This window comes from Austrofundulus limnaeus, unplaced genomic scaffold (genome assembly GCF_001266775.1).
Source record: "Austrofundulus limnaeus strain Quisiro unplaced genomic scaffold, Austrofundulus_limnaeus-1.0 Scaffold17, whole genome shotgun sequence".
In the NCBI taxonomy this organism is placed as follows: Eukaryota; Metazoa; Chordata; class Actinopteri; order Cyprinodontiformes; family Rivulidae; genus Austrofundulus; species Austrofundulus limnaeus.
This window is the reverse complement of record NW_013952419.1, coordinates 3,405,006-3,426,681: the sequence shown is the minus strand read 5'-3', so window position 1 is coordinate 3,426,681 and position 21,676 is coordinate 3,405,006. Positions and strand designations below refer to the sequence as shown.

At 38.8% G+C, this 21,676-nt stretch overlaps 2 protein-coding genes across 5 annotated transcripts in view; one reads left to right on the top strand and one right to left on the bottom strand.

Annotated features, from left to right (window-relative positions):
* Positions 1–3,213: 3,213 nt before the first annotated feature.
* Positions 3,214–6,423, bottom strand: zar1l (zygote arrest 1-like). The gene is made up of 4 exons (XM_014003106.1): positions 5,702–6,423; positions 3,811–3,903; positions 3,666–3,740; positions 3,214–3,578 (listed from the first exon to the last, which is right to left on the bottom strand). Exons 1-4 carry the CDS (start codon positions 6,266–6,268, stop codon positions 3,435–3,437), a joined length of 879 nt encoding a protein of 292 aa, XP_013858560.1. The 5' UTR covers positions 6,269–6,423; the 3' UTR covers positions 3,214–3,434.
* Positions 6,424–7,910: 1,487 nt separating this feature from the next.
* Positions 7,911–21,676, top strand: part of pds5b (PDS5 cohesin associated factor B) — a 32,022-nt gene continuing 18,256 nt past the window's right edge. For 3 of the 4 annotated variants that reach the window (XM_014003318.1, XM_014003317.1, XM_014003315.1), the window contains exons 1-5: positions 7,911–8,017; positions 18,886–19,012; positions 19,240–19,443; positions 19,572–19,658; positions 21,215–21,312. In XM_014003318.1, the coding sequence (XP_013858772.1) occupies positions 18,905–19,012; positions 19,240–19,443; positions 19,572–19,658; positions 21,215–21,312 (497 nt within the window). In that variant the 5' untranslated portion in view covers positions 7,911–8,017; positions 18,886–18,904. Of the gene's footprint in view, positions 8,018–10,118; positions 10,140–18,885; positions 19,013–19,239; positions 19,444–19,571; positions 19,659–21,214; positions 21,313–21,676 lie in introns of those variants that run through there. The other variant, XM_014003316.1, reaches the window with a different exon arrangement.

Here is a 21,676-nt window from a genome sequence, read left to right as displayed (position 1 = left end):
AGGCACCACAAGCATGCAACATGTTGTAATAAAAAGACTTATTGGAAAAAATGTAAACGTAATTAAGTATAAACATTTACGACACACAAATGCATGTACAAGTAAAGGAAAAAGAATTAATATATAAGTAAAAAACAGTAAAATTAAAACAATGTGTTAAAATATATAGACTAATTTTTTGAAACTAATCTGGAAAAATAAATATGAAAGTCAATTAAAATATAAAACAGGAGATACAGTTCTCTAATTGGTGCCTTTAAGTGTATTTATTTAATAGTTCATTTATATAATTCTGCTTTTATTTTTAATTATGTCAGTTTTGGTCCTCCATACGGCAGAAGCCTGATAATCATTCATTTAAATCAGGTGTGTTGGAGCAGAGAAACAAGTAAAACACGCAGGGCTGCGGCCCTCCAGGACCAGGATTGCCCACCCCTGCTTTAAATGCTTTCTGCTGTTGGACTCCCAGAGGTCCAGGCTCAGGCTGATTGAAGGACTGGCAGAGCGGACATCTCTCCTGCCCTGTTTATCTTCTCTATCAGCGAAACCGTTTGGTCCTTCAGACTTCTGTTGTCAACACTGGTGAACTATTTATGCCTTTATCTGTCGTTCACTCCTCTCCGGCTAGCTGTAGCACCGTTAGCCCGTGTGTGTGTGCACTGTAGTTCTCTCTGTCGTACTCTGTTACATGTGGACGTCACAGGCCGGGAGGACGGCGCATGTCACACTCAAATACTTTGTCCGTCAGTATGCTGTTAATAATAGTCACACAACCGTAGTGGAATATGTTTGTGTGTAGATTTGTAGTTACACGTAGGGGAAATGCTGACATTCAGCACTCGTCGATGTTCAAACAAAGCTAAAAGTTTCCATCGGCCCTTTTGTGACTTCTTTTTTCGTTTTTTTCCTTTTTACTGTACAAATGTCCCGATTCCTATTTATACCTGATCACGTATTCATCCACACTGATTTGACTTTTATATTCATGTTTGTCCTCAAATCAAACTGCCATGCATGCATCTTCAGTCTGTATGAGGTGTTGGAACTATTTGTTGTTGAAATCATGTTTTATCTGAGCGACATGTTTGATTGAGGCACAAAAGGGAGCTTGGAGCTCATGCGTGTTTTTTTTTTTTTTTTTGTCGTGTGTGTGGGAGAATGTCTGCATGCCTTACAAGAAATTGCACATTTTTCAAGCTTTTTAGAAGACTGTAGTTTGTTTTTATTTCCACCGTGTAAATACTTTTACAGCTTTTGTGAAGTTGTTTTTGAGTTGGAGCTCTGTACAAATTGGTGTCAAAGTAAAGACATATCAAAACAACTTTTGTGCAGTTGAGACATTTTTTAACCTTCCTGTCRGCTCTGATTTTACATTTGCACTACAGTACTGAGAAATTCTGACGCATGCACCAAAAAAGTCCAAGTACGGAACAAAAGTTTTACTTGTGATGGGGATTTAAAACTTGGACATCGTGTCCTGAGTGAAGACGACTCACCAACTGCGGAGGAGACAAAGTTGCTGCTTTTTAATCAAACTGATGCAAGTTTAGCCCAAATTATTGCAATTTATTAATTACTAAAGGGACAATATTATGTGTTTATCAGGCATATATTTAAATACTATACCATAATAAAGTATGTCACATTTAGCTGTTAATAAAATGTTTTTATGTTTAAATAGAAAATAAACTTATCTTCTCATCATATCCTCTTCTAAATGCCTTGAAATAAGAACCACCTTCCACTTCTGTTCCGCCCATTTCAGCACGGGGGCGGCTGCCATGATGCAGTTTACTTGGCATCTGAAAATACATTTCCTCAAAGGTATTTTTAATCTGAAAAGAGCTTCACTGAGTGATAACTAATGTTGAGAGCCCAGCAGACAGTTAAGTTTCACTTTCACTTTCACCCGAGAGCCTGCAGGAGTCATGGGCGGGGTGTGTGGGGAGGGGGGAGGGAGGGCGCTCCGCCATGAGGAGGTTCGGCTTCAAGACAAGTCCCAGGGGCGTTTCTGGTCCCAAAAGGCATTTCTGGTCCCCACCTGTTGTTTTGCTCCTCAGCATGGCTTCCTAAAAATGCTGCATGATTTCTCAAACATGCATGAATGAGTCAAAGCAAGGCTTTGGGCATGTTTTTATGAGAGTATAACATTTTAACATGTTATAAAACTCAAAAAAGTTGATTTTCCATGATATTGCCCCTTTAATGAATTTTCAACTAATGTGAAACACTGTTTAAATAGTTAAAGAAAAGTGTACTACACCCTGAAAGCACCAGATCTCATCTGATCTTGGAAGCTAAGCAGGGTTGGGCCTGATTAGTACTTGGATGGAGAAAAATTAGCAAGAGAAAACCTTTGACCATATTAGGTCATAGGTTGCCTTCTAAAATTAGGTAAATTTTGTGCATGCAGTAATTAAAAGCCCAGATCACCTGCCACCTTTTATAACTCAGATTGTCCTTTGAGAAATCGAGTTGGGGCAGTTTTGGTTAATCTCGTGCCAAACTGTAAGACGCCACTCAGAATGTGCTTTAAATAATTACCAACACTAAATTTTAGTTCAATATCTTAAATTTTACTAGATTTACATGTGTTTTAGTAGCTGAGGCAGCCATCTTCAATTGTGCAGACTTTTACCAGACGCTCATCCAATGACTGCTTTCAGCAAGGTTTTATTTTAATTTGTCTGGTGGGTCATATTTAGGTAGTAGACATAGGTAGAAAGAACATCTATTAACAGCAGGCAATGGATGCTTTTAACTCCATTTGAAGCCACTCTAAATCAGATTTTATTTCAGAATGTGGAACTCAAAAGTTCCAAGTTGAATGAAATGTTCTGGAAGATTATAAACGGAGTTTAAGCTAAGATTAAGTCAGTGTGTTTAAATCAGTTTAATATAAAAGTTGAACTTTATTTTGCAAGTATCAAACAGGTTTTAAATTCCCAGCATATTTGAGTACAAAGATTTGTCTTTAAGCAGGCTGATTTTACAAACCCAGAATGTTTTTCCCAGTGGCTAATATTTCTTTTTTATGCAAATTTAATGACTTATTTAATTTTTTTTCAACTATTTAAACTACAAAACGAGACTAAACGCATTGGATTTCTTGTTTATGATTTTTTTTGCCTCTTAACCTTCCAGCAAATCACTAATCTATACTTTCTCTAAGCTCACAGATCACACATGAAAAAAAATTAACTCAAAGTGCAATTTACAAATCATTAACTTTATTTTTTACATAAATATATCTGTGTTGTATGCAGCAGAGTTCATGGTTGTGTTTTTATATTAACTTTTTTTTAAGAAACCATCACAAACCACCACAGCAGAGCTTCTTGCTGGATGGAGAACAAGTGGTAAATCTACAGGTGCTGCTTTGTTTTGTTGATAATCGAATGGCGACCACCTGAAACCCTGGCAGACGGCGCCGCTCACACGATGTATTTGAAGCTGTAGGTGGCGTCGCAGGACAGCCTCATGCCTTTACAGCGGCAGCACAGGTCCTGACGGTGGGGCCTCTTCATGTTGATGTGCCTCTGCTTCTTCTCGCAGACGCAGCAAGTCTGAGAGCAACCCTGCAAAACATGGAGGAACCAATCAGGAAGAAGCTCCCAGATATTTAATCATCAGCTGATGTTTCCCTAAAGATGAAGCTGATGTACCTTGCAGAGGATGGACTCCACTCTGTAGGGGTTAAAGCCCACCTGACACTTCCGGCAGAGCTGCTTGTAGTACACCTGACCATTCAAAAATAAGAATAATTTGTTAATATGAAAATAAACGTTACATWTAGTGTAGTGCACTTGCCTTGCTGGTTCCAGAGATGCACCAAACATAAGCACTCTCCCACCGGATGTTACATTTCTTACAGTGGAAAAAGCCATACCTCTGCTCCAGGAACTAAAATAAAACAAATAAATAAATTAAAACAGAAATAATAGTGTTCAATTTTATATTTAAAGAATCTGGCCAAGGTCCTTATGCTTCAGATATTTTTTATTCATTTTTATGCATTAAAAGCACTTAAAATTTATCATCTAAAAAGTCATTCATGAGAAAAGCTCGGGATGTTTTACCACCAACTTGAACTGTGGAGTTCAGATACGTTGATTATGTCACCTTCCTAAAATAATCAGTTTTCCTCTCCCCACAATTGACATTTTTGGCCTAAAATCATCTCATGATGCTGACCACTTGTGGCGAGTCAAAGCAGCCCCCTGGGTAGGTTTTTGAATGACAACATAATATAAAAGTAGGCACTTCAATAAATTCATCGTCCGACCCCGACRGTGCGTCGATCAGGTTTTTGTGATCTTCACTCTTAATGCTTGGACCCCTCATATTTCAAAAACATTTTATCCGTTTGTTTTCTGCTTTTGGTTTGAAAAATTGTTGCGAATTGTAACGCGCGCCATGTCTACAGGGCTCTGCGATTGCTTTTATGGCGTTATGGAAGTAATCCTGCACTTGCTTCCTAATTTTCAACATTTGACCTCTAAATCCTTAATGGGTGGTCCTATTTAAAATAAAATAAACAGTTTTGGAATCATAGCCATACAAGTAAAAAAAATTAAGAAAAAAATTACTCTAAAATAAGTTTGGAATTTTTTTTTTATCAAAGTCTACGTACACATAGCCATAATAAACTTATCTTATATCACATTCTTGAGTCATAATCCAAAGGTGTATTATGCAAATAAAATTTTTTTATTATTATTATTATTATTAGCACAATACATCTTAAAAAGGCAGTGTGTAGGATGTTGTCAAGTCTTTTAGCTGAAATTGAGATAATCACTAATAAAAAACATGTCTAATCATTGCAGACAAAGACCTTGTTTTATTATTTTTACCTTATAAAAAGCTGTTTATATCTCCATGGTCGCGGGTCGCCACTACAGGCAGCCGCCATCTTGTCTACGAAGGCTCATGAAGGACAAACTGCGGTGGCAGCGTCAAAAACTGTTTTAGTTGTAATACTATAAATGTAATATTTGTTGTCTGTCATTGTAGCTGGGATAATTTTACTTATTAAAGCTCATAATCTTACCACTTGAAACAGCCCTGAAGCTGCTGGTAGACATCGCGGTTGGAATTATCAAAGGTTTTTGACACCTGAGAGACACCGTAGCAACTCCATTGCGTTTGGAAGCAGAGGGGTGGGGGTGGGGGGAGGACCAGGGAGGATGATTCAACCACTAGATGTCACTGAAAACAACAAACCCTACACACTGYGTCTTTAAGATTATGACTAATCAAGAACGTGATTTAAGATGGTTTATTATGGCTATGTCCAAATAAAAATTAACTCTCTCCATATGCCATGTTAAATTTTTCGGTTTTGTTTCCTGGAAACAAAAACTTTTTTTAAAATAGGGAGTTGTCAATTAGCAACATCATTAACCATCTTCCGAGACAATATATGCGCTTGAAATTCAAAAAAYAAAAAACCTAAATGCAGATAATGCTCTTGTACTAGATAAAATATTTTAAGAGTGAGCAAAATCGTTACAGCTTGATGTTGGGGGAACCTGCAGGACTGAGGTCAGTAAAGGTCAACAGGTCCAGATGAGGAAAAACCAGAGGAACAGCTTATAAACTCACCAGCTGGTTTATATTTAGTTAGTATCCTGTGGGGGTCTAACAGTGCCCCCCTCATCTTTTAGTCCTAGTTACGCCCCTGCCTGACAAACCTGACCTGAAAGTTGGAGCCCTTGGAGGCGCGGTGGACAGCAGCGGTCCTCACGTTCTTCTCCAAGTTCTGACCGCTGTGGTCCGAGTCGGACTCGGCTGGGTGCTCGGAGGCGTCACCTTCTCCCCGCTCGCAGCCGTCGTCGCTGAGGCTCTTCAGACAAACCCCGCGGTCAGACACCGGGGAGTAGATGGACACGGGTCTCGGGAAGCGCACGCCGAGCTGCGGCTTCTCCTCCGGRCTCCAGGAGGCCCTGGGGGAGGCGGCAGGACGCTCGTCGCAGCAGAGCAGCGTCTTGGGTCCCAGCGAGCACTGGACGATTTTATCCACCCTGGCGTTGACCTGCACTCCGCACTCCTTGGTGTTCGCCTTGCTGAGCGGAGGAGGCGCAAGAGGGGGCAGGCCGGGGTTCACCTGGGACAGGATGGTCTTGCAGAGCTCCAGGTAGTTGAGGCCCTGGGGGGTCATGAAGCGGCCCTCTCTCTTCCCCCAGCTGCCGCTCTGGGCCGGGGAAGMGCTCGCAGGGTTCCCGTAGATGCTGTAGGGAGGAAACGTGGGCAGGAACCCCTCCATCCTGCAAAGAAACCCGCGCGCTTCCTTCCTCGTGACGTTTATCCACGCGACACTAATTGGCTCATTGACACCTGGCTGTGCGGCTCTAATTGATCTCACTGATGGAAAAGAAYAAACATGATGATGTCACTATACAACAAACAAGGATTTTTACGTTTTTACTGCATTTTCAGACCATTTGATGTAACAGAAATAATAAACGTAATGTTAAAATGTGGTTTATTTGTGCTGTTCAGGGTTAAATGTGATTTTTATGCTTGTAATTTTTTAACAATATAAAAGAATGTTTTATTTACAAATATACATTGAGACCCATAGATTTAATTTCATATCAATGTTCTTTCAGATCTGCTTCAGTACATGCTCTAATTTTATTTATATGCTACTTTTACTATTGTTTGTTCAGCTTTTAGCTACTTTAGATACCATTCTGTAACTTTTACCTAGCCTTTTGCTACTTTTAGCTATAATCTGCRAACTTTAAATAGACTATTTTGGATTTTAGCTACTGTTCTAGTTTCTAGTTATACCATTTTTTCTGCTTTTAGCTATTATTTTGCGGATTTTATCTACCCGCTCTACGTTTAGCTACCCTTTTGCATTTTTTTTTTATTTTGGCTAACCCCTTGTTTAGTTCTAACTTAAAATGTAGCTACTTTTACCTAACCTTTATCTACTTTTGTAGTTTACCTCATGTCTTATTGTTTTAGCTAGTCTCTTTTAGCTATTAATCACTGCATTGCATCTTTTAGCTTTTGCAACTCTGAGCCTCTTCAGCAAATTTTAGCAGTCATTCAGCACTCAAAATTCACAGCAATTTGCCAAAATTGTTTTTTTTTTTTCTGATTCATTTAACTTTGCATTGGTACGATCTGTTAACATGAAATATTATATATTTATTTAGTTGTTTTTTCTTTTGGCTGCTCTCTTGTACAGGGTTCACCACAGTGAGTGAACAGACTTTTGCTCCAGCTCCTACTTTAGGTCAGGAGAGAGTAAATCTAAGTGTTGTATTAGGGCGCCCCCTTTAGCTCATGTTGACTACAGCAGCAGAGACAAACAAAGCAAATGTGCACTGTGCACATCTTTTATTCGGCACATTTGTAACCATATTTGAAAGATGATATTTGGTCGTTTTTGGTAAAAATCAACACAAGCAGCAAGCACATTTCTATGAGCAGAGGGGTGAAGGATATAAAAAAGGAAATAATCTGTAAAAGCAAAGGCTTCATGGGCAGTGGTGCAATACATTGATTTAAAAAGCAAATAACTGGTTTTAAAATATAAAAAATACTATTCAAAATCAACTACATGGAATAAATTTTGAATATCGCCTAAATGAGATCACGTTTATTGTGGCAGTGCCATTTATTAAAATCATGGTTTGTGGTGCGTTTAAGTTCAGTCAAAATACTGACAATCATTCTGAAAAATAATTGGCACAATATAAAATTAAATTATGATATTGATTTATCAGCTGTAGGTAAAAATGCAACGAAACTTAAGCTTTTTTTTACATAATTAAACGTAAAGTTTCACATTTTAAATTTTAGCTTAACTTAAAATAACTTCAGTTTACGAGCATAACTTGAACGCGTCATCAGACATTCCTGGACGCGCCTATAGGTGTCGCTGTTCACCCACCGATGGCTTTTACCTACGGGCACTGAATCTATGCATGTTGGCGCCATTTTGGAGATAGGAGGGGGAAGAGAGCTGCAGAGGAGGACACGATTTCATTGTTAACAGGTACGAAATGCACTTTAAATTAAATCCTTTCGTTTTAAACAAATGGATTTTTTTAGTCGCGCTTGCGAAAAAATAGGTATAGGCTATGACGATCCCACGAGGCGACCCTATTTAAAGCACCAAATAATATTCTTTTAAAAAGGCGGAGCGCAGCGCGCCTTGCTCGCCTGTGTTCTCGGCAGCTTTTCCCGATTCACCGCGCTGCTTGACCTGGTTCTGCGGCGCAAAAATGGTTAGCCAGTATAAAACTAGCCTTTCGGCTTGGCCCAGTTTCTCTTGCGGAATGGAAAGACAAGTGACCTGACTCAGAGGTAGAACCGAGCTTGCGGTGGCTGTGATTAAATGGTTGTTCACCGGGGTGTTTTGTTCCATGCAACGTTACCATCTGTCCGCCCTCTGTCACTGAGATGCTAATGTTAGCATCGGCATGCTAACCATGCTAGCTCAGCTAGCCACGGTCAAACAAGCAGACTGCCTACCGTAGCTATTAACACGCCGAGGTGCAATATCAATAATCTCCACTCATAACATGTTGCCTGTCTGTTCATGAATCGTTTTTCACTAGAAATAACTGTATTGTGGACATATTTAAGCTTCTGCTGATAGTGTGCGAATAATGTTTTTGCTGTATTGTGCTTATGCTTTTTTTTTTCTCCTTTCTTAGCTGCACCTAATGTAGCGGAACTTATGTATTTAGCTTGTTTTCGGGTGTGTAACATTAACTTAACAAGATGTGAGAGTGATGTAATTTGAGGGCGTAATGGTTTACGTGAATTGAAGTGTAGTCTGAGTTTTGCGCAGATTTATGACAGATTATGATAGATTACTGATTTGAGTGACTGGGTTAAAGAAAACATTTCTCGGGCTGCTGCAGTGTCAGAGGTTTGGTCATCATTATTATAGATTTGGTTATCAGTATTATAGATTTGGTTATCAGTATTATAGATTTGGTTATCAGTATTATAGATTTGTTTGTGAAACACAGGGTGAAAACAATCCATTGGATAATATGTTGTTTTTTTCTTACAAAACACTGAATAAACCAGTTTAAATGCATTCAATCTTCATCAAGAATGAGGATTGTTTTCCTTTAATTATTTATATTGTAGTTTTTTTTTTTTATTGAGACATGTTTTGTTTTTGAATGAGTCCTTTGTTTGTCTCTTACAAATCTATTTCTAGCTACAGCTCTTTAGGAGGCTTAGCGCAATTATATTTTATTAGTGTTATCAAGCCACAGTTTTCAGTGATGATGTAATTGTTTTAGAKACAACTTTGAGTTGTTTTAAGTTTGATTTATGTTTGCTTCAAACATGTTTTGTGCTCATGCCCCACCTCTGCTTTGTGTTAATGTAAATTGTGCAAGTTGTGACAGTCCAGTTTACGGTCGCAGTGATTGGTCTGTTTTGGTTTGTTGTATATGAAGTTTTTCTACTCTTTACTGTTTTATTTTTTCATTGCAGGAATTGTTGTAATTATGTTTTGCACATGCATTGCATCTTGTAAGATTTATACATATGGTTCTGTATTGCTGTCTGCATCTTTTAAGGTTTATCCCAGTCTTGTCACATGCTCATAACTAATTTCAGCCTTCACTGTTTAGGTTGTATCCCCTAAAAAAATCATTTAATTTGAGAATAACTAAATATTTTGGCAGTATTTATCTATTTAATCATTTTCTTTGTCTTTGCATGTTTGTGTCCTTCCAGAAGTCATTGAGTTCATCCATGTCTAAGCATGTGTCTGTCAAGGTTTTGATCAGGAAATGAGATAGTTTTTAAAGTTGGGCTTGGAGCTGTGTTTGAAGCACCAGAACTGGCAGAGCAGGAGCAGCCAATAGAAGCCCCTCCATGGGGAGGTAAATGTGTTTAACTGCGATAAGCCAGTGATGAGCCGAAGGTAGCCCACATCAAGATGTTGATTGTTGGGTAAAGCTAACCCCTTTTGTGATTATTTACTGCTGCGTTTGTGAAATGCTCCCTGTTGGTTAGTACCCACACACAGACGCATCAGGCTGAGGAATAATCTGCTCTGATTGGCTGCCAGCTCTCTGCGTGTCAGTGTGGTACAATGACGGAGGGATGGACTCAAATTTGGCAGCAGCTGTGTGGTGGAAAAGAAGGTCAGAATCAAGTAATTTGGCAGCCTGCCTCTCTCTCTGTATGTGTGTATGTTTATACGCAGAGATTTGTCAGGTTGTGATTCATACATTTTTAATGCAACTTCTAGATCCTGCAGACTCAGGCAGCTTGAAAAACAGTTTCTGTTTCATAAATAAAGAAATCCCACAGAAAGTCCAAACTTATAGGCTGCAATTAGGAAAGAAACCGTTCTGCTAAATTGAAAGACCAAGGCAGGGCTGAACAATTGTTTGTTGTTTTAATGATATGACGGGAGAAAAATCAATTTTCTGAGGTCAAAGGCTGCTTTTGCATCCTCAGGTTGAGGAACAGTTGTCAGGATCAGCAGAAACTGGAAACTTATTTTTTAAAAAGTCAGTTTTGTTGAATTTTGTGAACATTAAGATGGAAGATGTGTGTCGAACATTAACTCCAAGTCTTATATTGTCTGAGGAGTGGATTTGTGAGTTAATAGTTTACAGACTGTACACAGCAGTGCCTTGTCAGTGTAATAGTGAGAAACTCTGTCTGTCATGCAGAAGACCAGAGTCCGATCCTTGTCAGGGAGAATCAATTCAGTTTTCTATTTAATCTAACCACATACACACAGACACAAATTACTCTTAATAAAGCTCCCTGTTTGTTGTCCCTACCAGTAATGGAGGATTTCTGCCCTTGGCTTTACCTTTAAGCTCAATGCCTCATTAGTTGTCAGCTTACCTGGAAAGTAGACCGACATTATGCGTATAAAACTAAAGCATCAATGCAGAGTGCAAGGACACATTGGGGCAGAAAGCATACACCTCTTTTTTAAAGGGGACCTATTATGCTAAATTCACTTTTTAAGGGTTTTTTTAACTCAACTTTGGGTATGTACTTCTTATAAAAACAGTCCTAGGACCAAAAAAAAATGCACCCAGTGGCACATTTACTGTAAGTAAATGTATTTTTAATGTATAATAACGACAAGTTTTATACTTCCGTCATTTTGTGATGTCACAAGCCGTACGACAACCCACTGGAACCTGTGTTCAGCCCCTCACCTAGCAACCCCCAGGTGAAGCTCCACCTCCTCAGTATTAAAAAGCCGTCACGGTTGTTGTTGTGTAATGTGCAGCTCATTTCACAACAGATCTCCAATAGGGCAATGGGTAGAGTGTTGGACCAGAGAGTGGGAGACCAGGGTTTGAGACCAGCACGGACACAATTTAATTATTTATTTTCATTCATTATGAACATGTTTTCTCATGTACCTCTATTGTTTAGCTCATTAAAGCCTTGTTAAAGCCTATTTGTTTGAATTTCTGAGGTATTTTCACCGCTGCTGCTCCCTGCTCTGGTAACAGCATGTAGAGTGAGCGCAGAGCAGAGCAGAGGAGGGAGGGGAAAAAAAGAAGGTTGTACAACGGAGCTTCTGCTATTATTAGCCATGCTAATGCTGATTTTGGAGGGCGGAGTTAATGTCAACAGATTTTTGGAGGGTGTTACCAACAGAGCTCATTAACATAAACAGCTCTTCTGAACGGAAGTCAGAGCAGGCAGAACTAGAAAATGGGAAATTTTATTATCTGGGAATTATTTTGTGCATTAAATTGAATGAACATGGTCTGGATAGGCCACAGACATACCATAAACATTTCTAGGACCCATAATTGGTCTCCTTTAAAGAAGCTAYAAACCATTAGTTGTGTTGACAAATCAGAGCTGCAGTGTTATTGAAGGCGGGCTATGGTTTGGTTTCTCTGTGTTTGCTTCCAAGCAGCTTCACATTTTTACTCATGCACTGCAGATTGGATCAAACAAACCTACAGGGTTTACTGAGAGGAAGAGAGATCACTCCTTTGGTTGAAGTTGGCATCAAGTGGTCTGTCAGAGATAACAAAGTGCAGTTGAGGCTGAACAAGCTGGAAGGCAGGTTTTCTGTTGCAGGAGTTGAGATTTAGAAGAGGTGTTTTGTTGAGAAAGACTTCTCTTAGGATTCATTAATGTTATTATATTAATTTATTAAACTTAAGCATTCCAGAGACAGATTTTAATTGTCTAAAAGTTGACTAAGCATACAGCAAATATACAAACAATATTTTGAGTTTGATAGCCATTATAAAATGGGCAACATTTCACAAATTAAGATAAAATAAACATATCATTAACAGATGACTAAGGACCTTGGGATATTTTTTTTTATTTTGTCACTCTGTGTGATTGAAACATAGTTTGTTAATATGTAAATTTGTTTCCTTAGTGGATTCAAAACTGATTTACATGTTAAACAGCAGAGATAATGGTTGTTCAGATGAAGAAAGTTGAGCCTGTTGTAGTTGTGCTACTGAATTCACATTAATTAACCTTTAAAATGTTGGGTAAAAAAGATTTAGATTAAAGACAAAAAAAATAGATTAGAAGAAAGAAAACTTGCCATATTGATCAGCTGAAGGAACTTGCAGCTTTAAGGGTTTCTCTCTCTTGAAGTCGTCTTCTTAGAGTCAAAACACAAGCCCACCACCACAATGGTCCCAATATGGTCATGACAAGTAAATATTCAAATGTGACCAATTCTGTGTGGCTGGAAGAGATGCAAAAGCCAATACACCCCACTCCCCTTAGGCACACTGCACCCTGACCTCCTGGGACTTTTGTGTCTAGAACAGGGGTGCCCAAACATTTTCCCTGAGAGGGCCAAAATTAAAATCAATCTGAGGGCTGCGGGCCAAATGCAGTAAAATAAGAAATGCAAATACTTCTTATGTAAAGCTGTTTTATTTTTCTATGAATAAGCTAGCAGCCAGTGTGGTTGCCCACATTTTTGTTTCCAGCCCATGGACATGGAGAAAATTCAACGTATGCTAAGGCAGCAAAGGCTTATGGGACTTTTCATAATTTAGAATTTGAGTATATGGAGTCTTATAAGGTGTGCAAATGTAGATACGGGCTTAAATCTAACCTAAGTGTCTCTTGTAGTTACTTGTATTTTATATTTAATATTAACAAAATTACAATCTAGTAACCAGGACWGGCTGGTGGGCCAAATCAAATGGATTGGTGGGCCAGTTTTGGCCCGCTGGCCACACTTTGGTCACCTCTGCTCTTGTCTAGAATTTAACATTGTAATAAATGCTAATGTGTCTAGAACATCATCATTGCTATTCAAACATGTGTTACTTGTGCATATGACCAAACTCCCACCTAGAGGTGATAAATCTGATTCACTTTATGGACTCGAGTTAATCTAAGTCAATGACCCAAGTGATGTGGTTCACTTAAACCCCATCTCCACTGGTGCGTCTGAATGATGTTCAGCTCTGTTCGGCCTCGACCTAATGTCTTCACTGGGTTCCAACCATGCACAGTCCTGCTGTTTCAGTACCTCCTGTCCAGGGGTTCAGTGGGTAGAAGCGAGTACAGCTGTAGCACGCTTACGGTTTTGACATCAGCAGAATGCTGCCTGTGGATTAGCTCTTGGATTGATTCAGGGCTGCAATGATTAATCGATTAATCGACGACTAATCGATTATTAAAATAATTGATGACTAATTTAATAATCAATTAATCGTTTTCTCTTTTTTTTGTTCTTTACTTTGTTTTTCTCTCCAAACTGCTTTGACACCTTCCACTGCCACATCTGCCTTTCTGTCCTTGACACACATGCACAGTAGTGGTAACTGGGGTAGGCCGTGGACGTCACAAGACATTATWCAGACAGGCTCTGGTATCATGGCTACCTGACAACAGAGCTCAAAGTTGGGATCATTTTAAGAAAATGAAAAAGAAACCTGTGTAATATCTGCAGAGCAGAACTTGCCTTCCACAGCAATTATTTTTAGTTAGCATATAGCTAAAATCTAACCATGTTTATATAATAGCAGCTGTGTTCTGGCATGATAAGCTGTATGTTTTATATTCAATTAACGTATGATCTGATTAGTCGACTAATCGAAAAAATAATTGGTGATTATCGATTTATAAAAATAATCATTTTTGGCAGCCCTAGGGTCAAACAATGTTTTAGTCAAACAGAACCAACAAGAATGAAACAAAAGTAAAGAATTAGAGAAAAAATAAATGTTAAATGTAAATAAATTCTAATTATAATAAAGTAATAAAAGTTTCACATCTAAAAATCATATTTTATTCTTTTAATCTATTTTCCTCATTCAGCAACCTATTAAATTTCTGTTATGTTTCATGTAGGAGAAATACACATTTTTTTCAGTCAGTATTTAATACAGCTGGCAAAATAAATTGTTAAAATATGTATTATGTGCTTCTGTTTTTTAATTCAGGAGATTATAAAAAATCCTTCATTTTATGGGAAGACCCTCTTGATTCAAGAGAAAACTCCGTTTTTTTAAATGGCTGCTTATTAATTAATTGTTAATCAATCTATAAGATAAATCAACTTCAGATTAATTCATTATCAATAACTTGCATCCTTAAGGAGTTAACTTAATTTATATCTACTCATATTCATGTAATTAAGCGTTTTAATGATTTGGCCGATTAATTGATTAATAGAAAAAATAATCAACAGATTAATTGATTATTAAAATAATCGTTAGTTGCAGGCCTAGATTGATTGACTGGAAAGGTGGTAGGGGTGAGAATTCACAATTTGATAAGCGAGACTTCAGTGGATTTGTTTGTTTGTTTGTTTTTTTAGAATCGATTTTGGGACATTTTATATYGATTCTGAATCATAGTAAATGAGAATCAAGATTCTTATGTGAATCAATTTTTTTGGCACTCCACTAAAAGGCGGAGAGATTTGCTTTTGTTTTGGAATACGAGCACACGTTGCGACGTGATACAACATGGCAAAAGCAATGATAAAACCATGGTGTAAGTTTTTTGGGCGATTTTGTGAAAGGCAGAACTTGCAAACACTTCCTGGGCTGAGATGAAAAAGACGAAGCTGAGCAGATAACTGGGGCTTTTCAAACAAACTTACCACCCACGGTTACACAAGCATTTAAACAGTCAGCACGGCGACAAAAAATAATAATAAAAAAGAAAAGTCCGAACAATAAAACCACAATGGCTTTTTTGTTTGTTTGTTTTTAACACAACAGATGAAGCCGCTGCGGACGGTCCGCCCATAATCACACTGTGAGGGGCACACAGAAATAAAGACTCACACCTGAGCAGAACCGATCAGACCCAAACAGAATAGAGTAGAACTGTGCTCATGGAGAAGGGGCTTTAAATCATTCACGTTGCACCCCAACACTGCCACACACACAAAAAAAAGTGGTGGTGGATTTGTAATATTCAGAGATGTTACAATTCCACACATCTGTAAATGATGAATGTAAACATGGATGTTATGAGTCAACATGTGAGTATTTATCCCAAATCAGAGATCCAACTCAGCTGAGTCAGCAGCATTTCTGGGGAGTTTTTTTACTCAACTCAGAGGCTGTACTCATTTGAGCTCTCAGCCTTTTTGGGGTTTCAGCTGTTTTTTCCTGCAAGTCTACTAACTTGCTGGGTAGGCTTAGGAACTGAGCTGTATGGCACAGTATGAGGGCCAAAATTAAGACTACACCGTGTTCAAATTCTTATGCAAATTGGATTTAAGTGTCATAATGCTTTAATTTTTTTGATGATCCATTAAACACGTGGATGGTATTGTGTCTCAGGGCTCTTTGAATCACTATAATTAATCTCAGACACCTGTGCTGATTATTTGCGAGGTGAGCTCAATTAAAGGAAAACTACTTAAACAGGCCACAGGTTTTAAGCAATATGGGAAAGAGTAAGGATCTCTGCTGCCGAAAAGCGTCAGATAGTGCAGTGCCTTGGACAAGGTATGAAAACATTAGATATTTCACGAAAACTGAATCGTGATCTTCATACTGTGAAGAGATTTGTGGCTGATTCAGAGTACAAACGGGTTCGTGCAGATAAAGGCATAATAAGAACGGTTTCTGCTAGACAAATTCATCAGATTAAAAGAGCAGCTGCTAAAATGCCATTACAGAGCAGCAAACAGTTATTTGAAACTGCTGGTGCCTCTGGAGTCCCACGAAACTCAAGGATCCCCCAGAGGCTTGCTGTTCTGCATAAACCTACTATTCGGCCACCCCATACCAGTGCTCACAAACAGAAACAGTTGCAGTGGACCCAGACATAAGACTTATTTTCAAACAGTCTTGTTCACTGATGAATGCCGTGCAACCCTGGAGGGTCCAGATGGATGGAGTAGTGGATGGCCACCACGTCCCAACAAGGCTGAGACGTCAGCAAGGAGGTGGTGGTGTTGTGTTTTGGGCCGGAATCATGGGGAGAGAGCTGGTAGGCCCCTTTAGGGTCCCTGAACGTGTGAAAATGACTTTCTGACTGATCACTTTCTTCCATGGTACAAAAAGAACTACCTTCTATAACAAAATCATCTTCATGCATGACAACGCACCATCTCATGCTGCAAGAAATACCTGTGTCATTGTGGCTGCTATGGGTATAAAAGGGTAGAAACTCATGGTGTGGCCACCATCCTCCCCTGACTTCAACCCTATTGAGAACCTTTGGAGTATCCTCTAGCAAAAGATATATGAGGGTGGGCTGCAGTTCACATCAAAACAGCAGCTCTGCGAAGCTGTTTTGACATCCTGCAAAGAAATTCAAGCAGAAACTATCCACAAACTCACAAGTTCATTGGATGCAATATTTGTGAAGGTGAAATAAGGGGTCCTATGTTAACATGTAACTTGGTCTGTTAAGATGTTTTTGATTTAAAAAGCTTCTGATTTTAGTAAATGTGACCACTTAATGCTTCACAGTCATAGAATGACCATTTGCAGTTCTTTAAATCTGTTGTGCATAATAATTTGGAACAGTGCATTTTGAGTTTTTTTTATTTTTGAAAAAAAAAATACTGTTCTCATTGGGAGGTTTGTTCAATAAAATTTGATTTATACTCCAATAGTTCATAACTTGAAAATGATACTATCATTTGCATTGACCATTTAGGGATATCTGAAAAAAAAAAATCACTTGCATAATAATTTGAAACACRGTGTATTGCGCAACCAGCAGCTACATCCTTGTCTTCTGATCACTTGCACAAAGACCAAAGAAACTATCTCTTTATACACCTTTATACACATTTTCTTCCTCCCCAGTGTGTGAGCCGACTGAGACCGCTGTGGCTGAGTGGTTAGGGGAGATGTTCCATTACTGCCAGAGTTGGCAGTTCGATTCCATTGCTTTTCAGTCATGTCAAAGTATCACCGGGCAAGACACTGAACCCCCACTGCCTCTGATGTGTTTCATCAGTGTACGAATATGATTTAAAGCACTGACTGTGTGTGAATGGGTAAATGAGGACACAGACTGTTGTGTAAAGCACTTTGAGGATCCTGGCTGGATAGAAAGATGCTATATGTATAGTCCTTTTACCATTTATTTATTTTGTGTTTAAGCTACAGATTCTGCTTGATAGTATTTTCAGTTTTTCCCATTCATCACTGCTAAGTTTAGTATTCRTTGTTGGTTTTCTTGAAACTATATTTTATGGCAAAACAACGTTGTTATGAGAACACTGTAGGAGTTGCAAGCCCCCTTTACAAAATAGCTTTTTAATATGGCGACAAACACAAGCCTCTCTTTAAGTTTGCTCTGTTGTTCATAAATCACCAGTGGAGCTGATCAAATCGCTTTACAATGTGCTTACTTAAATGAAGCCAGGTTTCCAAAATCACTGCACTCAGTGACGTGATTGAGCATCCTTAAACCACACCCTTGAGCCATGATGTCATCTTATCCCTGCACATCATCAACTGTTTCCTCTTGGCTACTACCCCTTGTGCAGCACCAGCCTTCAACCTCTTGTATCACCTTCTTTTATGAGTCATGCTGAGATGGAAAGAAGACCTATTTTTTAAAAAGGAGCTGCAGTTTCAGTTCCATGATGAACGGTGTTCTCAAAATCACATTTTCCTGGTTGACAATTACAGAATTGAAGTGCAGGTAAACATTCATATACAGACCTATAACACAGACTGATAAACAAGTGGGATTTTCAGCTGTGCTTGTACTTGATTGTTTTATGCAACAACTCCAGGCACATGCAGGGATGCTCCAGTTTCCTCCTACAGTCCAAAGCCTGCATGTTAGATTAAGTGGAGATTCTAAAGCCTCAAGTGTAAGTGTGAATGATTGTCTCGTTCCGACTCTGGTGACTTGTCCAAGGTGGTTCCCCTCCACTCGTCTGTTGACCGATGAAGACAGACACCAACTCCCTGCGATCCTGAGCAGGAACAGCTGGGCAGAGCAAATGGATGGATAGACTGTGGGCATGGCTCATTAACGTGAACGGCTCTGGTAACAGACAGAGTGATAACTGCTCATCAAACCCAGGGCAGAAATGATCATGTCTATAAAAAGACTTTGACGTTTTATGACTGATCTGGTCATAAGGAGTGCACAAAATTGGAAGTCGGAGCCCATTTCAGCTTTTTTATTTGTATTTTTTACTGCTAGAGGCTGTAGGTGGAATACAGTGGCAGCAAAGCTTGAAGTGAAAATTCAGCTGTGCTTTCTAAAATGCAGCAATTTTGTCTTGGACTCTGATTGTAGAAAGCCATTACTGCTCAGTAAATACCCTCTTGAATATTTTAGCCCTTGCCTTCCAGATCTCCATAGTGTTATTTTTGTACTGAAGATGTTGGACTTTGATGTTTTCTGATGGTACCTGTCAGCTGTTCAGATGCTCTCCTCTGGTTTCTAACAACCCGTCCTCTCATTCTACAGGCAGTGAGAGCTAAAGAGGATGGCTCACTCTAAAGCTCGAGCCACAGATGGGAAGGTGACCTACCCACCGGGGGTCAAGGAGATCTCCGACAAAATCTCTAAAGAGGAAATGGTCCGCAGGCTCAAGGTCAGGGTCTTCCTCTTAACTCAGCTGCAGCCTGTTAATATTGATCACTCTCTACACAGATGCTGCTGGCTGTAGTTTTTTATTTCAAACCAGATTTGGTCTTGTTAAGCACTCCTGATGGAACTTTTTACTAAACGCTCTGACTCAACTAAAACGTTACTGATGAACTTTGTTCTCTGAGCATGAATTTGTTTACGAACGCTGTATCCCTCATCCTTTTATGTCAGATGGTTGTGAAGACCTTCATGGACATGGACCAAGACTCTGAGGAAGAAAAGGAGCTTTATCTGAACCTAGCCCTTCACCTGGCCTCAGACTTTTTCCTCAAACACCCAGACAAAGACGTGCGTCTGTTAGTGGCCTGCTGTCTTGCAGATATATTCAGGATTTATGCTCCGGAGGCACCTTACACCTCTCCAGATAAACTAAAGGTGCGAAATACAGAACTCAGTTCATCCTTGTAGTTAGTTCACTTTTTACTTCACTCATCTAGTTTAAGTTCGGAATGATTTTACATCTTTRTTTACCACTCGCTGCTTTGTTTTGTTTCCTGCCCCAGGATATTTTCATGTTTATAACGCGACAGCTGAAAGGACTGGAGGATACGAAAAGCGCACAGTTCAACAGATATTTCTACCTGCTGGAGGTAAGTGACTGCTTGTTTGAATCAGGTTTTATCCCATTAACTAAAAATGATTCAAACATTAAATCAGCTTGAGTCTGAAGCCTTTAATATTTATTTTACCCTAGATTTACAAACCATAGAAACAGAATTTAATTTTAGCTACTAAAGCAGGCAGCAGCGGCTGATACTAGCCTCTCACTTTTATGTTGTTTAGTGCATCTGTGCAGTGTCGGCTCAACACTTCAGGCCTTCAGCTCATAAAGCTAGAATGTACTCTTTAATGAAGTGGGGACATCTGGTGTTCAGTAGTTTTAAACAAAGTGGTTCCTGTTTCAGAGCTTGTGTTAAAACCGTCTGTTAAATAGAAAATCAGAAGCCTTAAAATACTACTGTCATTTTTTTCAATCAAATCAAAACTTTATTTATATAACACTTTACACACCCCAAAGTGCAGCACAGCAAAATAAAAATACATAAAATAAATTTGTCTAGACAAATTAATTGTTTTTAGTTTGTTTTTTGTCTGCTTTAAAATTTTAAATTCATTAAAACAACTTGATACTAAGAAGCCATTTTCCTGACAAAATCAAAGCTTAAATGAACTTAGTTTGACACTCATTCATCATTTTGAAAGTTAATAATCATTAAATGTTTCCTAAATAGAATTATGTAACCGTTTGAAGCAGCTCTGGAATGAAATAAATCTAGCACACTGCAAAAACAAGGCATCTAAAAAAAGGTTGAAAATACTAGATTATAGTCTGAATCTGCTCAAATTAAGGGAAATAATCTACCAGTGCAGGAAGACTTTAGGTAAGACTTGTGAAAATGAGAAAATTTTCAAGGCTGACAAGATTAATAATCGAACACATTCTGCTCTTGCTCAGTCTCACAACAAGATCAAAAGTGTTTCCTGGATGGATATCAGAATCAGAAGCATTTATTGTCATTCACACACAACATCAAGATGCAGTGCAGAACAAAATTGCAGTTTAGAACATCTGTCCRAAGAAACACACACACATGACAAACACGGGGGAATGAATGTCCAGGGCCCTGCACAACGTAGTGTGCTGCCTTGCAGTTTAGAACACACACACATAGGAAGGATGAGTTTAAAAAAGAGCTTTGATCCTGTGTTTTATACAAAGAAAATACACGGGCATGCGCACAAAAAAAACACTCTGCAAAAGGAGCAGCTAAGGAGGGGGAGGGAGGTGGGGGGGAACAAACAAATTATAAGATTATATTATATATAAGATTAAAATCTGAAGTGTGTTCATGTAGAACAATAACAGTAAAAATACAGTTATTAATTGCACTAGCAGTAAGAACTAATTTATTCAAAAGTTGAATAAAATGACTCATTGGCGAGACTGTAATGACAAAATAAAGCTTTTGGTCATTTTCACATTTTTATTAGCTTCTCAGCCTTTAGATTTCAACTTAAAATATTTTTACTGCCCTTACAACGTTTGTTGGTTAACACGTAAAATATTTTCTACATTGGATTTCACTCTCCTAACATTGAGAACTGCTTTATCACTGACATCCTGCCTTCCTTTGTCTCTGTCCAGAACATAGCCTGGGTGAAGTCCTACAATATTTGTTTCGAGCTTGAAGACAGCAACGAGATATTCACCCAGCTTTACCGAACACTCTTCCAGGTCATAAAGTAAGTTCTTCATTAAAAGTTATTTCAGTCCATTATGCCTGTTTGTGTGGTTAGATTTGTTGTTTTTTTTCCCCCTCTCTTACCTATTTTGTTAAGAGTCTTGGGTGTTCAGCCCTTGTCCTCGTTTGCTGCTACATTTGGACACAGCGGTCCGGTTGTTCCTCGTTGATGACCGTCTCTCCTCCCCTCTGTTTTCTTCAAACCCTGTTTTCAATTTCGCTGCTGAAAAACAACCTTGAGGGCTGAATTCTGCAGCACAGTTTTTGGCCCTTTGCCAGTGGTGGAAAACTGTGTGTGTGTGTGTGTGTGTGTGTGTGTGTGTGTGTGTGTGTGTGTGTGTGTGTGTGTGTGTGTGTGTGTGTGT